Raw genomic sequence first — 22,994 nt, 5'->3', positions numbered from 1 at the left:
GGGGCTGCACCAGGTAGGTGGAGAACTGGGGAACGCTTATCAAATTGTCCTGGAAATGGCGACTTTGCCTGACAATTATCCTAACAAATTCAAGTTACAACTGCGATGCGCAAACGGAAGAAAAGACCAGAACATTTCAAGCATCCCTGGAATTAAAAGCGCACCAGATGTTGGGAAACCCTCGAGGAATAAACTGACACATTAAACATAATATCACCTCAAGCGCCGGAGCGCAATCACTAGTTCACTCTGGGGAGCTGTTATATTATGTGTTGCTGCCACAGTTTAAATCTCAAGAATTAGAGGCAAACACAGCACAAGCGTTGTGGGCCCACAGCGCTCAACACAGGGGAGCCGTGTGCACACAGCACAGGCTCTTTCTATATGTGCTTTCAAACATTCTGAGAGAGATGAATGTCAAATCTTTCAGCTCGCAGCCCCCCACGCAGGCATCCAACTGCCTCTGAACTCCAAATCTCAGGTGTAACAAGGCTAAACTTTTAATAACAAACAGAGGTGTATCGTTTACATACGGGGGGGGAATGATTCCATTTCTAATCTTTAAAACTCTGCTTGGATTTGGATGCCTGCTAATCACAAGTGGCTTCAAAACAAGATAAATCGCATTATCAAAACAAACGATGGCGGTCTAATCCATATTTATCACGTTAATGAAGAGATCCACCAAAATCTGCCTCATAGTTTAAGTCGCTGAAAGGATTTTATTGGCGGAACAATTACAATTAAAAATGACACAGTTAGAATCGCTGCTAATTACTGCACTAATTAGTGTAACTAGTAGGTCGGATGATGAACCGTGTCGTGAATGCCTTTACTAATAAACTTAGCGTGTTTAAATGTTTAATAATTGTGATTTTGGTGCAGTTTCTGGGCACACTTACCAAAACAGAAAGAGTGAAGGTGGCACGAGTGGAGGCACGTGGCACGTGTCCTCTGGACATGTCGTCTGACCATCTGCATTAGCGTGACTTTGTGTTTCTCTGCTCTTTACTGTAAAACAATGTAGAATTCATGAGCAGAAACAGTTATACAATCTGTAAAACACAAGGAAAGGAAACTTGGGAAGTGCTCCTGTTGCCAGACAAGTGAAACTGTCGCTACCTGCGTAGCATCGTCCTTCAACATCTGGTGTAAAGATGAATTAGTGATGGCTGAATTTACGGTGGACCGACCACAGCCGCAATTACAGCATGTCAGCTAAATCCGATCCTGGTTTATTAAACAATGTAGTTCAGTCTAAGAGCTACAGATTAGTAATCAAACATATGCAGGATGTGACACCAGTGAGGACCTGATGAGAGAAAAGAAGTTCTGAAACTTCTACACGCACAAGAACCCACTTTTTTCGGTCTGTAATTAGTTGTATTCGTAAATTTGCATCGGATTGCGAGGATCTCTCCCTGCATTCACGTGTTTCATGATGGCACTAATGGCCATTTGAGCTCCGCAGCTCGACTCGGGGGCGGAAAAGGGGTCAATTTATTCCAGCTTACGAGGAGATCTTGGCGTCCCTGCGAATTCCGCTCACGTCTGTCATTATTAGCTCGCGTTCCACCGCGGCTCAGTCTACATGGAGCACCGATGGATAAATAATTCAACGTCGTCTACCTTCAGATGATCGTATATTCTCACGCCAATGAGTGTGATTAGACATCCTCCAGCAGAGTGATGGAAAGAGTGATCAAAACAGAAATTATAATCAGAATAATAAGCCTCAAGTTCAGAAAGGACTGATTGTCATTGAAGTACAACTTGTGGACTCGTGGTAATTTCCTGTTGTCCTGACTGTGGTTGAAAACAAGCAAGTACCCGGGGTTTGTTTTTCTCCTGTCGAATTAGACGGACTCATTAAGAATTGACTCTAGGAGGCCCAGGTGTGTTTCTCTGTCAGAAAAGCAGCACAACAGTTAAACCATTTACCGACTGTCCAGCACACAGGTGGTAGAGGGGCTTCTGGGGCACACCTGCCAGCTGATTCGCACATTAGGCTACGCGGCGTGGCGTCTGCAGCCTCCGTTCCCACAGGACAGCCGTCTCCGTGCAGGTGCAGTGGAACTGTGATGAATCGCTGCAGATTTAACAATGGCTTCCTCTAAAGCTCCAGGAGGAGGCAGCTGGATTCGCAGTTACGCTCACTAAAGAGGCTTCGACGGTGCCCAGCCATTATTTCAGAATTCTGACTACAAAGCAGTCAAAAAAGAGAGTGGATTTCACTTTCGCTTTTATTTACTTCTTTGGCTTCGCTAAATTAATCAGCGTGAGATACAAACTTGCAGAGTCTCCAGATTGTGGAGAAGTGTGACGAATGATATCATTTTTGGTGGTTAAAAAGTGAATCTTCCGGCAAAGTAACTGCTAATTTATCACAGCAGAAAACAACTGCAGACAAAATTTATACTGTAATAGATTCTATTAATATTCTGGCGGTATCGTCGAGATGATTAATCAATGCTAGGTATTGGTCAGACCCCCCCGGGTTGTGATACTTTATCTGTGCCATCTCACTAAACTGCATCATTAATGTAGTTTTTCTGAGTTTGTACACGCGACATCTTTGCATGCTTTAGTTACAGACGCATCATGATTAAAATGTGGTGTTTAAGGCATTTTTAATTGGGCAGAACTTCATCCAAGAACAATAATTCATAAACCAGATGTTGCTCGAGACTGACGAGAGTCAAACCAGAAGAAGAGAGGAGCTTAAATACCACAAAGAACCATTTACATCAGATTTAGCTCGCATGGAAATGATCATTTTAGCACTTTACACACATTACACGCTGCAGCTTGGCATTTGTTGCTGTTGCAGACTGATTTTTTGCTCATTGTCTCAGAGTGGCACGTAAACAGAGCGATCATTAACCGGCGGTGGGGAGGAAGCGTTCTGTCCTGGTAAAATATGATTCTAGGTGAGGCCGGGTGTCCTGACAGGTCACAATTTTCCAGCCACTAATTTGGTCTCCTCATGGTGACAGCGAGTCCCAGCACAGCGGCGGGACGATTGCATCCAGGTGCAAGGATTTGATTCAACAAATTCTGGGTGGATCTTTCCAGCTCGCTCCAGCGCCATCCCCCCCCCCCCCATCCCGCACGCACGTTCCCTCCTCGCCATGTTGTGTCTCTTCGGGGCCTGGAACAGATGCCCTTGAAAGATCTACAGGCCTCACATGTGACGATGACAACTAAGAAGAAGAGGGAAAAAAAAAACTGAAGCACTTCCAGAAACTTGAAAGTCATGAACCATGTGGTATATTATAATAATTGGAATGGCAGCAACTGGAAACATTCCCCTGAATATTCCAGAGGATAATGGGACATGCTAATGAGCGTGGAATGGAGCCAATCAACAAAAAACATGAGAGGAAAGACAGAGAAAAGGTCAGAGACAACCCCCCCCCTCCTCCCAAAACAACCAAAAAGAGTGTGGGTCTTCCCGAAGACACAGCTCTGAGGCATATGGAGCTAATCTCTACACTCAAGGGGTGTAGGTTGCTCAGGAACTCTGCACCTGGCAGAGGATTCGGACCTGCCACAGCAATACCCCAACAAAATGCGCACAACCGTCCAGAAATCCCCCCCCGCACCCCCCCGCCCCAACCACATACCTCAGACTTCAGAAAAGCAGCCTGACGGAACAAGGCCGCGGAACTTAGAGTGATGATTTATCGATGTACGTCACGTCTTAAAGCGTAATTCCTGCTTAATGATAATTACGCCTCCGTGAGGAGCTTATGGAGCGGCGCCTTATTAAAAATGCTGGACCGCGTCTCCCATGTTCAGGCGAACTCTGTCATCGCTGACAGACTACATCTCAATCCTGCGGACAGCTGATTGGATTTACTCAAAACTTGGGCTGTAGAAAGTCTCATGCTGGGAGTAAAATTGACTTAGGGTCTGTATTCAGAGGGAAAGATGAAGGGCATCCAGTCTTATCGTTCTCCATCCCGCGTTTCCCCACTGCACCATGTGTTGCTCCGGTTGGCGCCTGAACATCTTTTTCCCATGTGACACGAACGCCACACCAGGGCCCTGAGTCCAGTTGGGGAAAGGGGGGGTCACATCCGAAGTGTAACCACGGTTTTTATACATATATATATATATATACAGCTTTGGGAGCCGTGTCCCGACTGATCAGTGGATGAAAGATGGAGACAGACACCAGAGGGCACGAGAGGAGCGACGTAAATAGAGACCCCGCTTGGCGTCGGTGCATGATTGATATGATTATGGGACGTGAACGCATCCTTCGACCATGCTGTGATTGTTATTTTTCCTAAATGCATCATCAGAACCCTCACATATCAGAAAATGACCATATATCACATTTTAGATTTGTTTCTTTTTTATTGGACATTTAATAATATCTTCATAATCCAGTGGAGGAAGATGCAGACAGTGGGGGCAGGTTGGGGGTTGTGGGGGAGGGGTGTAATTTAATTCCCACTGCATCCTCACCGGGGTGCTGGTTCTCAGACTTCAGCAAAACACAAGTCTTCAAGTCTTTATTTGATTTAGAGAACCCCCCCCCCCCCCCCCCCCCCCCACACACACACACACCTCTCACATGCCCCCCTGCTCATGAAGTGTCCCAGTATGGAATGTCTGCATTATTACTCCGTTGACAGAGATTGATGCCCCCCAAAAACCATCTGCACGTGCTCCTCGCAGGAACGTCATTCAGGAGGAAGCAAAGGTGGTTTGAATGAGGGTTTTAGGGTTTCGGTTTAAAAGTGGGATTTCGAAGGCTCCACGTGGCTGCGAGCCTGAGCTGAGTCGCAGAAAAGAACAAAAAAAAAGGGGGGGGGGGGGGGGGGGCAGTGTTGCAACCTTAACATTGAGCAAATTTAGGCTGGAACGTCCAAAAGAGCCCCATTTTTGTCTTTTATTCGTGATGTGTGACATCAGTGATACTTTTGTTGGTGACACTGCAACGTGTAAATGACAAAATTCAGCTAAACCACTGAAGGAAAACTGCTTAAACCTGTTGTTTAACACTAATCCTGTCCAACTCACAATACACACACACATGCACACTCACACACACGAGAGAGAGAAAGAGCGAGAGAGAGAGAGGGAGAAGGTCTTTGGTTATAATTAACTTACAGTGCTCGATGCTAACACTATTATAAAAGTTCTAATCCTGATTCAGTCTAGTGCATAAATCTCTGAGGGAAGAACAAAGTGGGCTTCAAACTTCATACTAATGTCACAGGAAGGTCATGGCTTGACCGCATAAATAAAAAGTGAGAGGCTTTTATTTTGAAGTTTGTGTTCAGCTCAAAGCAAAAATAAAAAAAAAACAGAAAAAAAATGGATTTACATCAGCACACAGACGGGCTTGTTTGCTTTAGGCGAACCATTACTTGTACAGAGAATAAATGAACATTTATTTGATTATCACTGACAGTTTACTCTGCATTTAAATGCACTTTTCCTCACATTAAAACTGCGTCAAGATGCAAACCACAAAACGTCTTTCAACGGTCGCATTTTTTTGTGTGCAAAAAACAGAAGAAAAGGCAAAAAAAAGAATAAAATAAAAAGAAGAGACAAAACAGAAACAAATGTTGGCCAGCTTTGGAACATTCCTCTCACCACTATATGATATTAAATTATTTAGAGATCTGATGATGGCAGCTGCAGCAGCATGCGAAGTGTTGACAGATAGGTACTTGCATGAGTTTGGAAAACACCCTTTGGAGAGAAACTTCTTTTTTCTTTTTTTTTTTTTTTTTTACTTGTAAAAGACATATCAACAGTTGTCTATTAGACACAAACCACTGCTGTGCGTGGGTTTTTAACCAAAGAGCTGAGGTTGGCTGCAGTGCAGGGGGCAACACTTAAACCAGTGGGGCTTTTTCGCCTCCCTTAATGGACACATCATGGGATTAAAACCATAATTGTGTTACAAAAATAAGAAGATTCTGACACAGTTTTGACAGCATTTTGCACGTGTGGCTTTCATTTCCAACCCGTGAATTCCACAAATGCCAAATCCCCCCTGCTGCATTTATTCTGAAATGCAAACACGACAGTTGGATGAGACGTTGTGTTCAACTGCATCTCCAGAAATTTTCAGCTGCCTCTCGGTTTTTGTTCCAATCCCATTTTTCGGTTCGGCTCGGGTTGTTGTTCAGTTGGAGCCAACTGTGCGTGAGTGCTTTTATTAAATAAAGTGTCTTTTATTTCACAGAAAAGCTGATTTCTAGCCAAAAAAAAACCTGGCTGCCTTATTTCAAACAAGGGAAAAAATATCAAATACACAATCAGGTATGAGAAGGGTTTATTATTCAGAACATTCCACTCTGCTGTGGCTTAAACATACAGTTGCATTTCATTTAAATGTTTAAGGTTTCCTTATACATTCAAAGATTTGGGCATTTTTCTACTATTGCAATGCATTTGTCCTTAAACCAAGAGGTGTGAGTCCACTGGCAGCTGCTGGGGTGAGATTTTTGTTCAGGTTGGAAGGGGGGAGAGATTAATTAGAAGGAATGGAAAAATAATAAACCGCAAACACCTGCAGCAAGCAAATCTAAACTAATCACTATCAATCAAGCTGTGAGTAAGCTATGGGCTGTTGGATTAATGGTATACACGCGCCTTATGTGTGGCGAATTCATGACGTTTTATTTAAAAATTGATATAAGGGAAACAAATTGAATGATTACAGCTGCATCTGTCACTCAGAACAGATGATTTCTATTCTGTGAGAGCAGCAGGCAGCACAGCGTCAGGAAAAAAAATCTAGCTTGGAGCATGTCTCACCTTTTTTTTTTTTTTTTACAGAATATGTCTTAACTCAGACTCACACATTTATGTTGACTTATCATCTATTAGTATCCCGCATGTTGATGCATGACAGAGCTGTCACCGCCTGGCAACTCCGAGGTCTCCGAATCCATCACAAACCTGTGGTACACGTTTAATATTGTTAAAGGGGTGCGTTCACAGGGGAGCGCAGAGGTCACCGCAGCTTCTGGGAGGGCCGTAACCACGTTAAGGCCCTCATTTTCACCATCGTATCACTCACTTAGCGGTGATACCGGGGAGCGTCGGAGATCCGGGGGCATCAAATTGAACTTGCGAGATGCTCTGAGGAGCAGCTGCTGCACACACCCCGAGCTGTACGTTGGGGAATTGTAGAGGATGGTTTAGAAACATCTCACTTATCTTCTATCCAGTGAAATGTGACTTCCAATTCAGGCGCCGATGTGTAGCTGCCGGTTAAACGCAGCCGCCGCTTTCACTTACAGCGCGCTGGATGTCACATGTGTTCCGCAATGACCCACAGTGCCTCTAACAGCTAAATTTGCCTTCTGCTAACGTCAGGAAGTTGATATTGTGAGATTCCTTCGCTTGGCGCTCGGCCTCCCCCAAAGATACCCTCTAGCTTCCAGGTCCTTGCTGGCTCCCATCGCCGGCGTTGCTTCATTTCCACTTGTGCCCCTGCTGGTGCAGCTGCTGAAAGACGTTCCTGTGCCAGACGCACAGCCATGATGACACCTTGCATACCAGCTTTTGTTTGCCAGATTTGGCTCTTTGATGCCAGCGCAATTAGAAATGAATGCTGCAGTGCAGAGAGGTGGAAGGTGATTGAAGTGGCACAATTCTCTGCAGATACACGCCAGTCACAAGTTGTCATGATGGCTCGAACCTAATTTGGGCTTTAGAGGAAATGCGATAATAAGGTGGAACATTTCCTCCTGATACTCGCTCTGTCCTGAGCGGATCGTAGCAACACAGTGAGGTGGGGATGATGAATGCTAGCATGGCAAACCTTCAGCTAGAGCACAGGAATACCAGGATGGAGGAAAGGATGGACGTGTTTCCATTAGCAGACGGCAAACCAAACAGCAAGCCAGGAACAATTACGGCGCCGCAACTACAGTCTTTGCAAGAAAACAGGAGGCGTGGATAGAAAACCAGCGGTGAAATAAGCTGCTGTATGCATGACATTCCAATGAACCACTCTGCTCTGCTGGCATTACTTTCCCTTCCATTCAGAAATGATTTACTCCTGAGGAGGGAAAACCAGAGAAATCCATTTCTAGATAAATAACCGGACCCAAAAACCACCTATATTTACTGCCCTTCGTCTCAGAGAAATGTTTTGTTTTCGGGGCTGTAACCCAAAGGGAACCATAAATTCCAGGCAGAGTAGAGATAAAAGGTTATGCAAGAGAGCTGGGTCTCTGTCAGCTTCATGGGACCGTCGACGGCTAACCAGAGCTTATTACAATGTTATTACCACTTCAGAGCCGCCATATGTGACTCTGGCCAACCAAGAAATGTGTAAAATGAAAGGGGGAAAAAAACAGACTTTGTGGATTTATCTTAGGAAACGTGCAGGGACAAAATCTACTCTGCGATCTTTCTGTGCGCAGACAAAAGAAAAAGCGCTGTGATGTGGAAAAATCTGGCTGTGATTATCTTTGGCTGGTCATCTTCCTTTGCGAAATAACAAGTGATAATAAGACTCATCAGAGAAGCAGATGTCGGCAAGCTGCTCCGTGAGCTGTAAGACCTCTCTATCGAAACAGTACATTAGCGCGCCATATGTGGGGGGAACGTAAAATCTAAATGTAGGGGCTGATTTACATTCTGCTTGATGAATTTATTAAAAATGGTTTATGGGGATTGCATGGCTCTGTCGCCAAAGTCAGAGATCAGTCTATGCTGTCTATCATGGGTCATTTAATAATCTGAGCAATATTTGCTATTGATTATTTTTGAGTTTTGGAAGAAATCAATGAATGGGTGAATCCTTGGGTTAATCTGCCACAGACCCAGACAGCTGCCTAATGTGGTAAAAGCAAATTATGATTAGCATGCAGCTCTGGTATTAACGCTGATGCATCTCAGTTTTCACTCAAATATTTACTTAAAACGTGACACAACACTTATGTGCATGTTTGCACACTGCAAACATGTTTTGCATCAGATATTTTAGGTATGAAGAACTGAGATTTTCGATATTTGAGTCGTTAATCATTCATTTAGGCATCTTGCAATTATGGGTTTTGATTAACTAGCAAAGCTCGCGTCATTCGAGTGCTGCGTCAGTGGGCGTGTCCCGTCACTCCACGGACAGCTCGGGTTGCAACCGGAAGCTGGATTGAAAAGCGCAACCGAGCGGGAATATAGGACCACAATCAAAACAAAACAAACTAACAAACAACAACAGCACAAAAACAACCGATCACCTTTGGCGCAAACCAGGCGCCAATCACAGCGCCGCTGACACCACATTCCTTGAATAAATGTTTCACCCCCACCCCTCCGCAGAGGTGTGCAACAGTCTCGCCCTGTCGCTATAGGAGCTAATTGAAGTGGCCTCATTTAGGAGCGCGTCAGAGGAGGACGCGACAACACCGTGTCAGCGCCTCCACAAATCTCCTGCGCCGTCTGCGCTTAATAGCGTGTCAGGGCGCACAAGTGATGCGTCGGGGGTCACTGTGAGCCCCCTAATGCTTCACTATAACGAACCCCGTGTTGGCAAAGCAGAGATGAATGTCCCAATCAGTGATGTGGTTAAATCAGAATGGCTGTGGACTGTGGCGACGGTCGAGATGATCACAAGACAACAGAACCGCTAAAAATAAATACATTTGCGGTTGTTTTTGCGTTTTAGTGATAGACTCGTGCGTTAAATCCTAGAACCAAATGCAGCAACATTCCAGCTGTATTTTAGATATAAAAAAGATATATAGACTACGTTCAAATGTAGGTAATAGTGTTTAAATTCATTTTGTGCCTCGCATTGTTTCTTAGTCTTTGCGTAAAATCGATAAAATTTCATATTTTCTGCAAAACATAAATAAACAAATAATAAAATAAAATCAATGTGTGGTTTGGCGCTCTCTGCAAACTTGACTGTGGGATAAATTGCTCCATTAGCCCGAGACTCGCACTACAGCGTTTTATGGCTCCAAAAAGGCACCGCGGCAGACTTTTCCTTGCCGTCTGGAATCGCCTGTGAAACGTAAAGTGGCCTCGACTTGGATTTGACCTTTCTCGGGATTATTTCACCACATGCAACCTTACGGTTGGCGGCCTGTGCAGCTTTTCACCTCTAGAGTTGATAAAAATAGGTCAGCCTCTCACATATCCTCGAGCGCGTAGGGACATTTAGCTGTAAAACTAATTAATCCCAACTGCAAATGTTTAACTTGGTTTCGGTTTAGTGATTGACGGCGGCTGCGCGTTGAGATCAGAGCGCTGGCACACGCACGGGCACCTCATCCATCAGGGGAGACGGATTATATTTTTATTTAAACATTGCACCATCTTCATCATGATTGTGGATGCGGAACCTGAAGAGGGCGGCGGGGGTGTTGCTGGAAGTTACATTTACGTGCACAAGAATGCTGGAAAACATGGCCGCGTTTTCAATTTAACCAAGAAATATATTTAGATATTTTTTATGTATATGTTGTAGAGGAACCACAGCTGGAAATGCAGCCGCTGAACAATTGAAAATAAGTCCGTGTCCATTTTTTGAAGATTGACATGTAGTATGTCTAATTTTTTTCTGAAAAGACAGACAAATCCGACTTTTTAAGGCGTTAAAGGCGCACGGAGGTGAAAGGCTGAGCCACCATTCTGTGGCACACTCCATGCGCAACTAAGCTGCAGAGTGTCTACCTTGGTAACACAAACGTCAGGCTCGGTTTACTGGCCACAAGTGCTACTGATAAATATTCATGAGGCCGGCGCCTGCGCCTTCCTGGTACCAGAGTGTTTGTCAATTCCAGACTTGCGCGTAAATACATTTAAAGTAGGTGTTTGTTCCGCTTTTTCTGCACTCCAATTTGACACCGGGGTCTACCGTCAAGTCCCCTTTTGACGAGCATCTTATTTTCGGTGCGTCGGTTCCGGTGCGTAAAACCACAGGAAATGAAAGCTCAATAGAGGTGCGTGCCTCGGCTCGTATGGTTCAAAGAGTCGGTTTTAAGAGGTTAAAACGTTGTCTGATTGTAGTTAAATAGCGCAGAGGGAAATAAAAATCTGGCATTTTATTGTGGGATATTATGGAAAACGGTTTTCTCAAGTTCACACGGTGAATAAACAGTTGTTGTTGGATTCAACTCATCAGATTTGTGTTAAAATATGTCGAGACACGAAACACGCTCCTTTCTCTGTATTTCCACTCACAAGTGAACATTTCTTTTCTAATACAAGCCGCGGAATGACTTCTCCAAACGAATTTACACGGTGTGCAGCGTCTTTCCTTCCCCTATAGCACTGATGCACCAGCACTGGAACCTAGATAGATAGTGTTAAATAGAGTCGAAAAAGTCATTTTATTACCATCCTTCATTTATCTCCAAATTTAATAGTCCGTGAAAAGAAAATATGAATACATTTCAATACATTTCAACAAATCATCGGAAGATGAAGGCAGTCGTGGGAGAGTGTGTGTGTGCGTGTGTGTGTGTGTTTTAGTGAGAGCACACACACACACACACACACACACACACAAACACACTTTCTATGCTGCTGTTATAAGGATTCCTTTTCAGATTAAAACAATGTTTTTCGTGTGGAGGGGTGGGGGTGGGGTGGGGTGGGGGTGGAGGTTCTGTTCTGATGCGCAGCGGTTCTGACAAAGCTGCAGACTGACAGATCGCGGGCTCGGCGCGCACTGGCAGTGTTAACCATGATCACTGGCGGCTGCTGATGTGATCTCTGCCTAATGGGGCGGTCAAGCAAGCTGCAGCCAGGAACAATGAGGGTGGGGGCAGGGGGGGGGGTGCAGCCACATTGACTCTTTTGCCCCCTCTCCCTAAATCTGCACGAAAAACCGACGGGGAAAAGGGGAAACGCAGGAAAGAAATTAAATTAGATTTGAAAATTAGATTCCCTAACAATTAAGTGACGCGAACTCTTCCGGTGTTACGTTCAGGAACAACCGCCGTGATTAATCGATTTAATTTGCGCATTTACTGCGGGGCAAAGTGTTTGGATGTTAATTTTGGATAAACAGAAGATGCGGAGTGGGGGAGGGGGAAAGGAAAGTGTGTGTATGTGTGTGTGTGTGTGTGTGGGGGGGGGGGGGGGGGGGGGTCGCTTCTACTTATTATTGACTGTCACGGAAGTTGTGACAGCGCGTTCAAAACCTAACCTTTGGCACCGAAAGGCGCGCGCAAACACACACACACACACACACACACCACACACACACACACACACACTGACTGCAAAGCTAAATTTTTCTGCTAAATTATTTATGAATTTCACACTTCATCTTAGCTGAGATTACCCCCCAAATCACCAAATGAGACCAATGACCCCCCGACGCGTTGCATTATTGTAGTTTTTAATGCTTTAATATAGTACGAAATGTATCCAAACATTTTTTTTCCTGTAAACTAAATTTTACATACGAGCGCATTTCTCCATAAATACCGATCATTTCTAACATGTCACCGGTCCTTTACATGCGGATAAATATGGAAAATTGAGCTACTTACATGTAATAATACTTCCTTTTAGACAAAGCAATTGACAGAGATTTTTTTTTATATTTATCACGTACATAAACAGATTGACACGGAATTTCAGGCTTTCACTACACGATTTATCGACATGACATTAAATAACAACAATGATACTGGTGCTACTGAAACTGGACCTCGGACGAAAAGGTTGCACTGGATAGGCTACAAAAGCACATTAATACTAAGATTCGGTTAGGTCGACGTGTAGACTGGAGTAATACTGAATAATTCACATTTGGTTCACGACTATAACATTCTTTTCAGTGAAATCTATCCATCGCGATAATCTTAAAACCATCTCCGTTTTTCCATATATCTAGGGACCACATTTTCACAAATTCCCTTAGACTGTGATAGAAGTATTTACAAAATAAAATATTACACTTTTCCCCTCCCGCCCCGGAAATCGGTGAAATCCTCATATGTACAAAAAGAAATTCAGGCCCGGAGATAAGCATGCGTTTTTTTGGAGATATCTTTCGAGAAAGTCTCTGAGTAAAAAAGGGAAATATAGAAGGGGGAGAGAAGTTAAACTCAGTGTCCTCGCTCCTTTTTCTGTCCATGCATTCGCCTTTATAATCGATCTTACGGGCCTCCTGTCTTTTTCCCAGTCCATGTTTCATGACTGACTTTAAAAAGTCCAAACAGTTCTCGCTCTTTTTTAAAATTTCAGTCTTTTTTTGGGGAGGGTGGGGGGGCGGTTGCTCGTTTAAAAGCATTTACACGTACCATTCATTGAAATTCGACGACAGCGCGCTGTGGCTGCTGGTGTGGTGCACCGCTGTGGCTGCTGGTGATATGGAGCTGCTGCTCTGGTTCTCTGTGGACGGGGAGACGATGGTGGGGGGTGTGGAGGACTCGTACCCTGAACTGGCGGCCGGGGACGGCTGCGATCCCGGATTGGTGGATTCGTGGACCTTCAATAGAGTAAAAAAAAAACCCAAAACAACATAAGTAAATAAATAAAAACAAGCGACGATGAGATTAAAACCTTGCAATTTCCGGTTCTGCAGGTTGCAAAATTCCCCAACAAAGCAGACTGAAAACATTACAATTCTCATTAAGATCTTAATCGCGTTTGCCGCTTGAAAGAAAGGAAAGAAAGAAAGTGTCAAAGCAAATTAACTTATATCTTTCTGTTTTCGGTACAAAAGATTTGTCCCAAAATCGGATTCGATTTATCAAAACAATTCTTTTAATTCTTCAATCAAATATTAAATGACCCGCATTTTTTCTCAGGATTTGATTTTTATTGTGTAATAATAGAAAGAAACAGGGAAGAAAGAGAATCAGAGAGGCGTTTTTCTTTTACCTTCATGTGTTTCCGGAGGGAGCTGGGGTGTGTGTATGACTTGTCGCACATTTTGCACAGATAGGGCTTGTCCGACGTGTGGACGTGCATGTGTTTCTTGCGGTCACTGCTGTTTGCAAACCGTCTGTCGCAGCCCTCGAACTCGCACTTAAAGGGCTTCTCACCTTAAATACAAAAACACAAAAACATGAGCTTCATTCCACCGAAAATGTCGTCATCGTTTGTAATTCTCCGTTTGGGCCTCATGATGAAAGGAAATAATTATTTGCTTTCGATTTTTATTCGGTAAATTGATTTATTTAAAAAAAAAAAGAAGAAATTTATTAAATTAAAACATCAAGGCCCCTAATTTAATTAATTAGCAGTAAAGTGGGGCGCAATAATAAAACATTTATTATAAAACAGGAACAAACTATATTCTTCTATTGGCAACTGAATCACAAGTCAGTAAATCCCTCGGCTATAAATAAACGCGCATTTCAGAGGAGGAATTATCTGCGTGGATTTGACAATAAAAGGTCTTACCGGTGTGTGTCCTTTTGTGGATTTTTAGATTTTCCGACCGCGCAAACACTTTGCCACAGCCGGGGAACGGACACGGGAAGGGCTTCTCCCCCGTGTGTACTCTGATATGATTCACAAGTTTGTATTTGGCTTTGAACGGCTTTCCTTCCCTGGAACACTCTTCCCAGAAGCAGATGTGGTTGGTCTGTTCCGGTCCCCCCACATGCTCCACGGTGAGATGGGTCACCAGCTCGTGCATGGTGCTAAAAGTTTTGTTGCACGACTTTTTGGGGTTTGACAGCTGCTCCGGCTCGACCCACTTGCAGATGAGCTCTTGTTTGATCGGCTGCCTCATGTATCGGAAGAAGGCCCCCGCACCGTGGTGCGCGGCCATATTCATGTTCATGGGGCCGTAGCCGTGTAGCTGGGTCGATGCGTAATGGTCGGACCGTGGGCTCGTAACGTGGCCGTACTGGTCTGCTCTTCCGTACATGTCCCCAGAGAAGCCCAGGCGCATTTGGCTGTTAACCACATTGGAAGACGCGTGGCTCGCCGCTTGCTCATGGAGCCCCGGGAACAGCAGGTGCCCCGCTGCATCTGAGTGTCCATGTGGCCCTGCGAAACTTCCGGACGCGAACAAACTGTGCTGCGCACCGGCGGCGTCCCCAAATCCCCGATTTCTGAAGAGAAAGTCCCTGGTGGAGTTGAAAGCCGCCGTCGAGTAAGAACCAACGTGGGTCGGGTGATGATGGTGTCCCAGGGCTGCTGCCGCTGCGTAGCCGGGCGCCTGAGAGGAAAACGCCGTCTGTCCGGAGCCAATATCGTGGGAGCTGTGGTTTATTTTGAAGGCGCCCATCCCATCTGCGAACGGATTTATCCCCAACGCCACTTCTCTCTCTGTGACTTCGCCTGTTGAGTGATGCCGTGAAGAGCCGAAAGTAGTGACTCCTATGGTGGGATACTGCGGTCCTGCGTCCAAGAGCATCTTCAGTCTAGACTCGCCGAGACGACTGAGAGCAGAAATCACAAAATCGTGCACAGATATTCTTCCTCCCCCCTCTCCCTATCTCTTAGACCTGACTCGACTGAGCAAACTCTCGAATCCAACGATTTTCTGTTTACTTTTCAACACGCGAGGAATTCCCCTATACCGCTCATCCGACGCACACGCATGTATACAAGCGATATTGCCTTTTGCGGTTTGTCTTCCTGTGGCGCAACTTTCACCTCCTCAGTCAGGCGGTGAGCTCTAGACTGATAGTCGCAATCATTCCTGCAGATAAATGAATTGAAAAGACAACACAGTCCACCCCTGATGAATGGAAGAGGAGGGGGCGGTCACGTGGCCCCGAAAGCTGCGCGCACATTGGCGGCTCCCCTCTCTGCCCAATAACATCCACTCACCAAATAACAATCCGCGGCGCAGGGCCCGCACTTTCATTGGCCTCTTTGCATCATCAATCCGATATATTGTGAGATTGCTGACTGGGAATTTGTTTAAAAGGCTGAATAAGAGCAAAACAAAAGTAAAAAAGAAACGGTAGCTTAGCGCGCTGCTGCACAACCAGAGCTCGGATCTATCTGTCCATCCGTCTATGGTCTATTTATCTATCTGTCTATCTATCTATGTGTCTATCTGTCTTTCGGTCTATCTGTCTATAGGTCTACCTCTTTATCCATCTAGTAAATCAGTTTGGTTGCAATTTAACATGGGTCACAATTACGCACTTGTATACACGTATGTGCACAGAAACAGAAACGCACGCTCTCTCAATCACGCACGCACACGAGCGCGCGCACACACGCATCTTCAGAAACAGGTTATCATGACACCATGCTCTTTATTTTGGAGGGAATTGGTGTGATGTTCAGCTCTCCAAATTCAAAAACATGTGCTTTCACCCCATTTCCCCCTTCACATCACCCACACAAACAGCAACACTCACGTTAAACCTATGAACCAGTGGTTAACATAGGGGGTATGCTGCAGCTTGTGGCCATCAACGTTTAGTTCTGCTGGCACAAGGGCGATGCGTAACCAGCGCGTAAAAACCTTGTGGGTTGTCGAATTTATCAAGTGGGATTTGCGGCCCTCTCTGCAGGAACCTCCGGCTACTGGAGTTCAAAGCCACACGCACAGACGTGCCACGCAAACCCCTTAAAATATCTTGCTGGCCACTAGTGTGTTTTCTAGAAATGCGAGGGAAGAGGGAAAGCTTGGTTGTTCTCAACTTAACAAGTAGACTTACACCGCGACAGGACGGTAGGGGAGGGGGGTCCACAGGTCCAAAATGCATAATGTTAAGGGATGCTTCAACAGGTGGAAAACGGTAAGAGTTGCCTTTGAGTTTGGTCAATTCTATCCAAGTTTGTAGAAGTCCCTTAAACTGAAAGATCTTTTATATCTAAAAGGGACATCCTAATCAAACCGTCAATCAGCGTTTATTTTCACAAACCTGACGTGTTGGAGAGTTACAGTGAACGGCACCAAGCCAGCAGCCACAGCAGTGTTTTATGAAACCTCTCTTCAATGTTCTTAAAAAAAATGGGGGGATACAACTCGCGTGCTTGCTTGTCTTGAGGAGTGTGCACAAGTTGCACCAAAAATAGCACTTCAAAGTTTTGCATTACGCTTCTGTGATGCCTCTGAAAGCTACAGCTGTGAGCCTCGTGAACCCCAAAGGCCATTTAATAAACATATTTTGGATTCGTCAAATCTCACAGTATCGACACAATTTCTAACGTGTTGCTGACAGCAGCAATGTTGACAAGTCAATTTAAAGAAATCTGGGGCTTCCTCATATTTTGTCCCTCACACAAAAACACCCAACCGAGTTAATAACTTTAGTTTATCTGAAACATCTCACTGTCGATAATTTAAAAGAAAATATTTATGTACTCAATGTTCTCTCCAAATATTTTTGGATTGGGAAAAGTATGATTACGTCCAACGTGACAAGCGCCGGTTATATTATAAAAAGCTCTTTCAATCCCCAAAATATATTTTTTAGGAAAAGACACAGCAGGAGTGAAAAATGATAATGTGCGAAATTAAAGCCAGAGCCAGGCAACGTGATCTGAGTGCAACACAGTGAGCAGAACATCACACAAAGTAATAAACTGGACAGGATTATTAGCGATTATCAGGATACTGTAAGTAAATTACAAAACAATTAATGTTGTCTGGTTATGATATTCGGTGACATTCATCAAGATTAGCATAATGAGTGAAGACACATGCGTGCACGGCAACATTCGGCCAAACACTTGCGTCACGTCTAAAATTCTGCTGCTTAAAAACGTAGAGATAAAATAAAATACTCACTTATTGACTCTATATTTAAAACACACATTGCTCTGATTCAGATTACTTTTAAAGCTGGGAAATAGGATGGAAAAAATAAACAATCATTGTGTTGAACTATTATACTTTAACACCGAAGTAACTGATACTTACAACATCGTTGTTTAAGTTTAAAGTTAAGACTGTAACGGCAGCACCGCCTCTGACCCTCATCTGCTCCCGTCCTGGGTCTAAAACAAAATTAACCCTGGTCACTACAACAGGTTCGCTCCAATGCATTTTTTCCCTTTCTCCGGGACGTGGCCGCAGCTTTTCACACTTCCTCCACACGCAGATCCTCAACCAGGCACGGAGTTAACGGGCGGGTACCGAAAGGAAATCAACGCATTATGTAAATATGAGCATTTATATCAGCGCTCAGCGGCGTGATATCTGCACTCCGGACTGTTTTCTACACCCACGCCGACTTTCCTCTCGCTTAGGCTGAAGTTTTTCTGCACGCACGTCACCACTTCCCCGTTTAAACTTGCGCGTAATGTGTGCGTAAAGCTGCCTTTCAAACGTTCAAAATTAAGATATCAGCGCGTTATTTATGATCCATATAACCTTTATAGTGAGAATATACGTTCTCTGGCGAGGCAGTCTATTGTGCAATTGCACGTTCGAAGCGAAGAAATTGCCGTTTCATCGTCGCGCTGCCTTTGTTCGACGCCACAAAAGAAAAAACGAGTGAATTTTCTCTGGATAAACTTTTGTGGAATTTTATTGCACCATAACGTTTGCATAACAACTATTTTTCTTTAGCGTTGCCAGAGGCACTGCGCCTGCGCGCTGGCCGCTTGCTGTCACTAAGACATTTTTCTTCACGTTGGAAGCTGTCACTGGTGACGTCAATCACGGAGCTCTGACCAATTAGAAAGCGGGGTGATTGTTTAGCTCCACGGGCTGCAGCGCCTACCATGAATCTCTATTCAGTATCAAAGCGTCCTGCTGCTGCCTCTCAACCGAATGGGATTCCATGTAGTCTGCAGTTAGACTTAACTTTGTAAAGACTTTTTTTTTTCATTGCGATTAAAACATATTTGTCATCATCATTATTATTTTGCCTGCTGTCAAGTTATTCTAAAATTAGGAAGTAATGAGCCTGGATGCATTGGGAAGCCCCGTGATGGACCCTACGTTCTCCAAACGGAACACGGCGCTGAGATTAGTTGACTTGGCAGGGGCTCACCACCATCACCATCATCACCACCATACCCCTCAGAGCGTGACAGGCTTCCCGGGGTTCAGCAGCCATCCACACTCAATGGCTCACTCGCACCCTGGGGAGATTACTGCGGAACCCCGCCTGGGGCCGAGTCCATTCGGGCCAGAACACATGGGGCACTCCGCGGCCCTCAAAATCAGCCCAGCCCATCATTATCCCCACCACCATCACCACCACCACAATCATCATATGGCAGGCCACAGTGAAGTGGTCTCCAGTCAAACGGGAGCTTTTGGCCCGGTTCAGGCGACGTCGGTGCCCTATTCTATGTCTCACACAGCCCAGGCTCTATCCGCAGGTAGGGATTTCCTCATCCGGAGAGATCTGACAGCTCAAACCATGCCGGTACTGACTGACCAGACTGCTGGTCCAGCCTCTCACCACGGAATGTTTGTCTCAACAACAGGTAGCTATCCCGGACACTATGGTCACCACCCTGACGCCGGGAACCATACCCTCTTCTCCGGACTCCATCACGACCAGCCTCCAAACGGATCACCGGGTGGCCAAGCGTTGAATGGACAAATAAGGTTGGGACTACCTGGAGAAATGTACGTTAGGTCTGATCACTTGAGTCAAGTGGCAAGCTCCAGGGCTGATCCGTTCTCCTCCTCGCCTTTGCATGGCTACGGTAGCCTGAATCTGAACATGAATCTCAGCGCGCACCACCACCACCACCACCACGGAGCCGGTGCCTTTTTCCGCTACATGAGGCAGCCGATAAAGCAAGAGCTCATTTGCAAGTGGCTGGAACCGGAGCACTCCCCGAAGAAACTTTGCTCCAAAACTTACAGCACCATGCACGAACTTGTAACGCATGTGACGGTGGAGCACGTCGGCGGACCGGAGCAGGCGAATCACATTTGTTTTTGGGAGGAATGTCCCAGGGAAGGCAAACCGTTTAAAGCCAAGTACAAACTTGTGAATCACATCCGTGTTCACACGGGGGAAAAACCGTTTCCCTGTCCGTTCCCCGGCTGCGGGAAAGTGTTTGCCAGATCGGAGAATTTAAAGATTCACAAAAGAACGCACACAGGTGAGTAACTGTGAACCCGTAAGAGAAAACAAAACATGCGCGAAAGCTGTAAAATATCGTCAACAGGTTGCATGAAAAAAGGCGTAGACTATTGGATAAGAGCTGTTAATTTCCTATCTTATTTCTTCATCAGTTTTTGCTACACTTTATCAACCTTTGTTTAACGTTTTTAAACCCGTCAAAGAAACAAGCTAATTAAAGCCTTTTTGCTTTTATATCAGTCCGCAGCAGCTACTGAGCCACCTGTTTGTTACGAGCTGCACTGCAAGTTCTCCTTGAAAAGATAAAAAGACAAAGACTGAGCTCAGGGAATATGCTACAACTCACTCAGGCGTCAGAATGTTCAGCCTCTTGTTTACACCACAGCACAAAGGCTGGGGCCCACGTCAGACTCAATGCGTGTCAGACATCAGCAAAGGTGGAAATGTGCATCTTCATTTCCTCACAAAGACCTCTAATGAGTTATAATTTAATTTAATTTAATACAATATAATAGAATACAATGTAATGTTATATAATATAATATAATATAAGGCAAGGTTTAGTAATTTTTATTTTGCATTTTGCATCTTTTTACATAGTTATTTAAGAAACCTGAGCGTGTTTATGGGCTGTGATAGCCTGTAGCCAAAAGCAACAAGTAGACGAGTGCAGACGGCTAAAATAATTCGCCAACAGGTTGCCAGAGCTGACTGTGTTTGTAATGGCTGACTTGTGCAGCTCCTGGGTTAAACTAAGAAGTGGAAAAAAAGAGGAGTGAAACAGTCCAAAATGGCTGCTCGCCTGTTTGGCTCGGTGACCTTCTGTGGAGGAGTGAGGAGGAGAAAATAAGGCCTTAAAATCTACGACTTGTAAATGAATACGTTCCCCTTTTTCCCCCCTCGACCAGTGGTTGCATATATGTCAGCCACCCTCCCTGCTCTATTTCTGGAGCCTATGTTTTATTCATATAATTTGCTCATATTACCTAAGTACAAATCTGTTAAATTATTTCTGCGTGTTGACTCCCGAGGGGCCTGATCTTTGGTTTCATGTTTAAAACCTATCCGAAAGTGTGGTTATGACTGGGGCTGCCCCTGGGGCCTGTTCCTCGACGGCTTCTTGTAGTACACTAATATCCTTGATTGGCTCTCTCAACCCAACAGCTGAAGGTCAAAATTGATATTCAACCCGCAAGTGTAATTAGAGTGGAGGGCAATTAGGCAACATATTCTCCAAAGCTTTAGTCAGAGGGGTAAAAAAAAAAAAAATCAGCAGTGTTTGATTTTTGTGTAATTTATTCAGATTGCTTTTTCTGGTTTGTCATAATCAGGTATATCTGTAATCACGACAGCAGTGGTGATGCGTTTGTGGGACTTTAAGAAAGAGGGGCTGCTGTGAGGCCTCCTATGTGTTTTAGCTTGTCTGTTTTGACGTATGCATTCATGTATGCAGGGGCCAGGTATAGACAGGACAGTAGGGGGTGCAGATATCCTATTTAGACAAGCCTGTGAATCATGGCAGGTCTGTCTTCAGGGAAAAAAAACCTCTTTTCTGATTCAGTATGGTGAAAATTAAAACATTTTTGCAGCATAAATGTTTTGAATGTGGGAAATAAGCCTTCCCAAGCCACGTTAAAGGAAAATGTGTTTGTGCATGGCTGATTCTGAACAGGTGAGAAGCCCTTCAAATGTGAGTTTGACGGCTGCGACAGACGCTTCGCCAACAGCAGCGACAGGAAAAAGCACTCCCACGTCCACACCAGCGACAAGCCCTACAACTGCAAAGTGCGCGGCTGTGACAAGTCCTACACGCACCCCAGCTCCCTGAGGAAGCACATGAAGGTTCACTGTAAGTCCCCACCGCCAAGTTCGGGCTACGAATCGTCCACTCCCTCGCTGGTGTCTCCCTCCTCGGACCTGGGCCGGGAGCCGGGCGGCTCCTCGGTGCTGTCGGAGCCGATGGGGGCCTCCCAGCCTGCTAATTTAAGCGAGTGGTACGTGTGCCACAGCTCAGGTGCCAGTGGCGCGCACACACCTCCCAGCGGGTCCTCTACACCGGACCCATCAGATGAGCCACCTTACAGAAACCTGGAACCGAGGGAGGCGTTTTAACCTAGAAAAGCGAATAAAGGACACGTTTTTGGAAGAGCCAAACCATTAAAAATGGTTGACAGCCTGTCCAGATGAGCCACTAAACAGACACTCAGAGATTTCTTTTAAAGAATGTGGTCATCTTAAATGTGTTGAAGAGATTATATTTTCAAACCTCAGACGTTGGAATTGTTTGGCTCCTCGCCCTGACGGCAAACTGCTCCACTCGTGGAGAGGGTCGTGTAAATCCGTGACACTATGTGATGCATTAATACAGGCCGTAGCCATGTCGGTGTCAACTTATTTTATAAATTCGACTTTGAAATCCAACCGATGTCTTTGTCGTATGAATTGTTAATTTATTTTTCAATGCGTTCACGGCGTTTTTTTGTAACTAGGAACCAAAGTTGCATGTTTCAAGACAAAAAAAAATGTACATTTGTAAATTTTGTACATGTTTCGATGTGTTGATGTTGATAGTTTTGTAAGGCTCTCTGTAAGTAAGCCATTATTTGTAAAAACGTTATATGTTTACAGTTTTTTTTTTTTGTGAAGATGGGTTAACAATGAAATTGTTTAATAATCCCGATGTATTTGATACACGCCCGTGAAAAATATATGTTGGAATATTTTTGTGGTTTTGTATTGTCGTTTTTTGTTTGTTTTTTTTATACATATTTTAAATCAACCGGCACTCAAAACGCGAACCGAACTGCCTTGTAATTTGTGAGAATTTTGAATAAATCTTGTACGAATAAATGTGAGTTTAAAAATACGTTTTTAAACATAAATGTGTTGTGTTCAAAACGAGTGTTAAGATTTTTTTTGTTAATATCATCCAGTCCTTCAGGAAAGTATAACCATTTTTAAAATCTAAATCACTGTTTTTTCCCCCTTGTGACTTTAAATGAACTCCACTGTTTTTCAAGTCTTGGTTTGACGCGCTGGAGCACCAAAATATTCCGATCCAGACTT

The 22,994-nt window shown here is 44.6% G+C and overlaps 2 protein-coding genes and 1 long non-coding RNA gene across 5 annotated transcripts; 1 reads left to right on the top strand and 2 right to left on the bottom strand.

The window, feature by feature from the left end:
* Positions 1–902: 902 nt before the first annotated feature.
* Positions 903–17,915, bottom strand: LOC130514087 (uncharacterized). The gene is made up of 2 exons (XR_008946907.1): positions 17,798–17,915; positions 903–1,011 (listed from the first exon to the last, which is right to left on the bottom strand). It is a non-coding gene; the product is annotated as an uncharacterized LOC130514087 (long non-coding RNA).
* zic1 (zic family member 1 (odd-paired homolog, Drosophila)) lies at positions 12,323–15,593 on the bottom strand. Its single transcript, XM_057013443.1, has 3 exons — positions 14,362–15,593; positions 13,837–14,000; positions 12,323–13,441 (listed from the first exon to the last, which is right to left on the bottom strand). Exons 1-3 carry the CDS (start codon positions 15,323–15,325, stop codon positions 13,244–13,246), a joined length of 1,326 nt encoding a protein of 441 aa, XP_056869423.1. The 5' UTR covers positions 15,326–15,593; the 3' UTR covers positions 12,323–13,243.
* zic4 (zic family member 4) lies at positions 16,403–22,794 on the top strand. 3 transcript variants are annotated; one of them, XM_057013442.1, is made up of 3 exons: positions 16,403–16,670; positions 19,318–19,947; positions 21,601–22,794. In XM_057013442.1, exons 1-3 carry the CDS (start codon positions 16,649–16,651, stop codon positions 22,038–22,040), a joined length of 1,092 nt encoding a protein of 363 aa, XP_056869422.1. In that variant the 5' UTR covers positions 16,403–16,648; the 3' UTR covers positions 22,041–22,794. The 3 variants fall into 3 exon arrangements, with proteins under 3 accessions (XP_056869422.1, XP_056869421.1, XP_056869420.1); XM_057013441.1 differs by lacking the exon at positions 16,403–16,670 and adding an exon at positions 18,630–19,209; XM_057013440.1 differs by lacking the exon at positions 16,403–16,670 and having other exon boundaries at positions 18,630–19,947.
* The last annotated feature ends 200 nt before the right edge of the window (positions 22,795–22,994 follow it).

This window comes from Takifugu flavidus, chromosome 17 (genome assembly GCF_003711565.1).
Source record: "Takifugu flavidus isolate HTHZ2018 chromosome 17, ASM371156v2, whole genome shotgun sequence".
Taxonomy (NCBI): domain Eukaryota; kingdom Metazoa; phylum Chordata; class Actinopteri; order Tetraodontiformes; family Tetraodontidae; genus Takifugu; species Takifugu flavidus.
This window is presented reverse-complemented; position numbering and strand designations above follow the sequence as displayed.

Bases quoted from the DNA above. Each gene is read 5' to 3' on its own strand.
- zic1 (XM_057013443.1), bottom strand. From the start codon at position 15,325: ATGCTCTTGGACGCAGGACCGCAGTATCCCACCATAGGAGTCACTACT. The intron at 14,001-14,361 runs GTAAGACCTTTT...TTTGTATTTAAG, and splicing joins CCACAAAAGGACACACACCG to GTGAGAAGCCCTTTAAGTGC. The intron at 13,442-13,836 runs GTAAAAGAAAAA...ACTCTATTGAAG, and splicing joins CCCTCCGGAAACACATGAAG to GTCCACGAATCCACCAATCC.
- zic4 (XM_057013440.1), top strand. From the start codon at position 18,783: ATGAGCCTGGATGCATTGGGAAGCCCCGTGATGGACCCTACGTTCTCC. The intron at 19,948-21,600 runs GTGAGTAACTGT...GATTCTGAACAG, and splicing joins TCACAAAAGAACGCACACAG to GTGAGAAGCCCTTCAAATGT.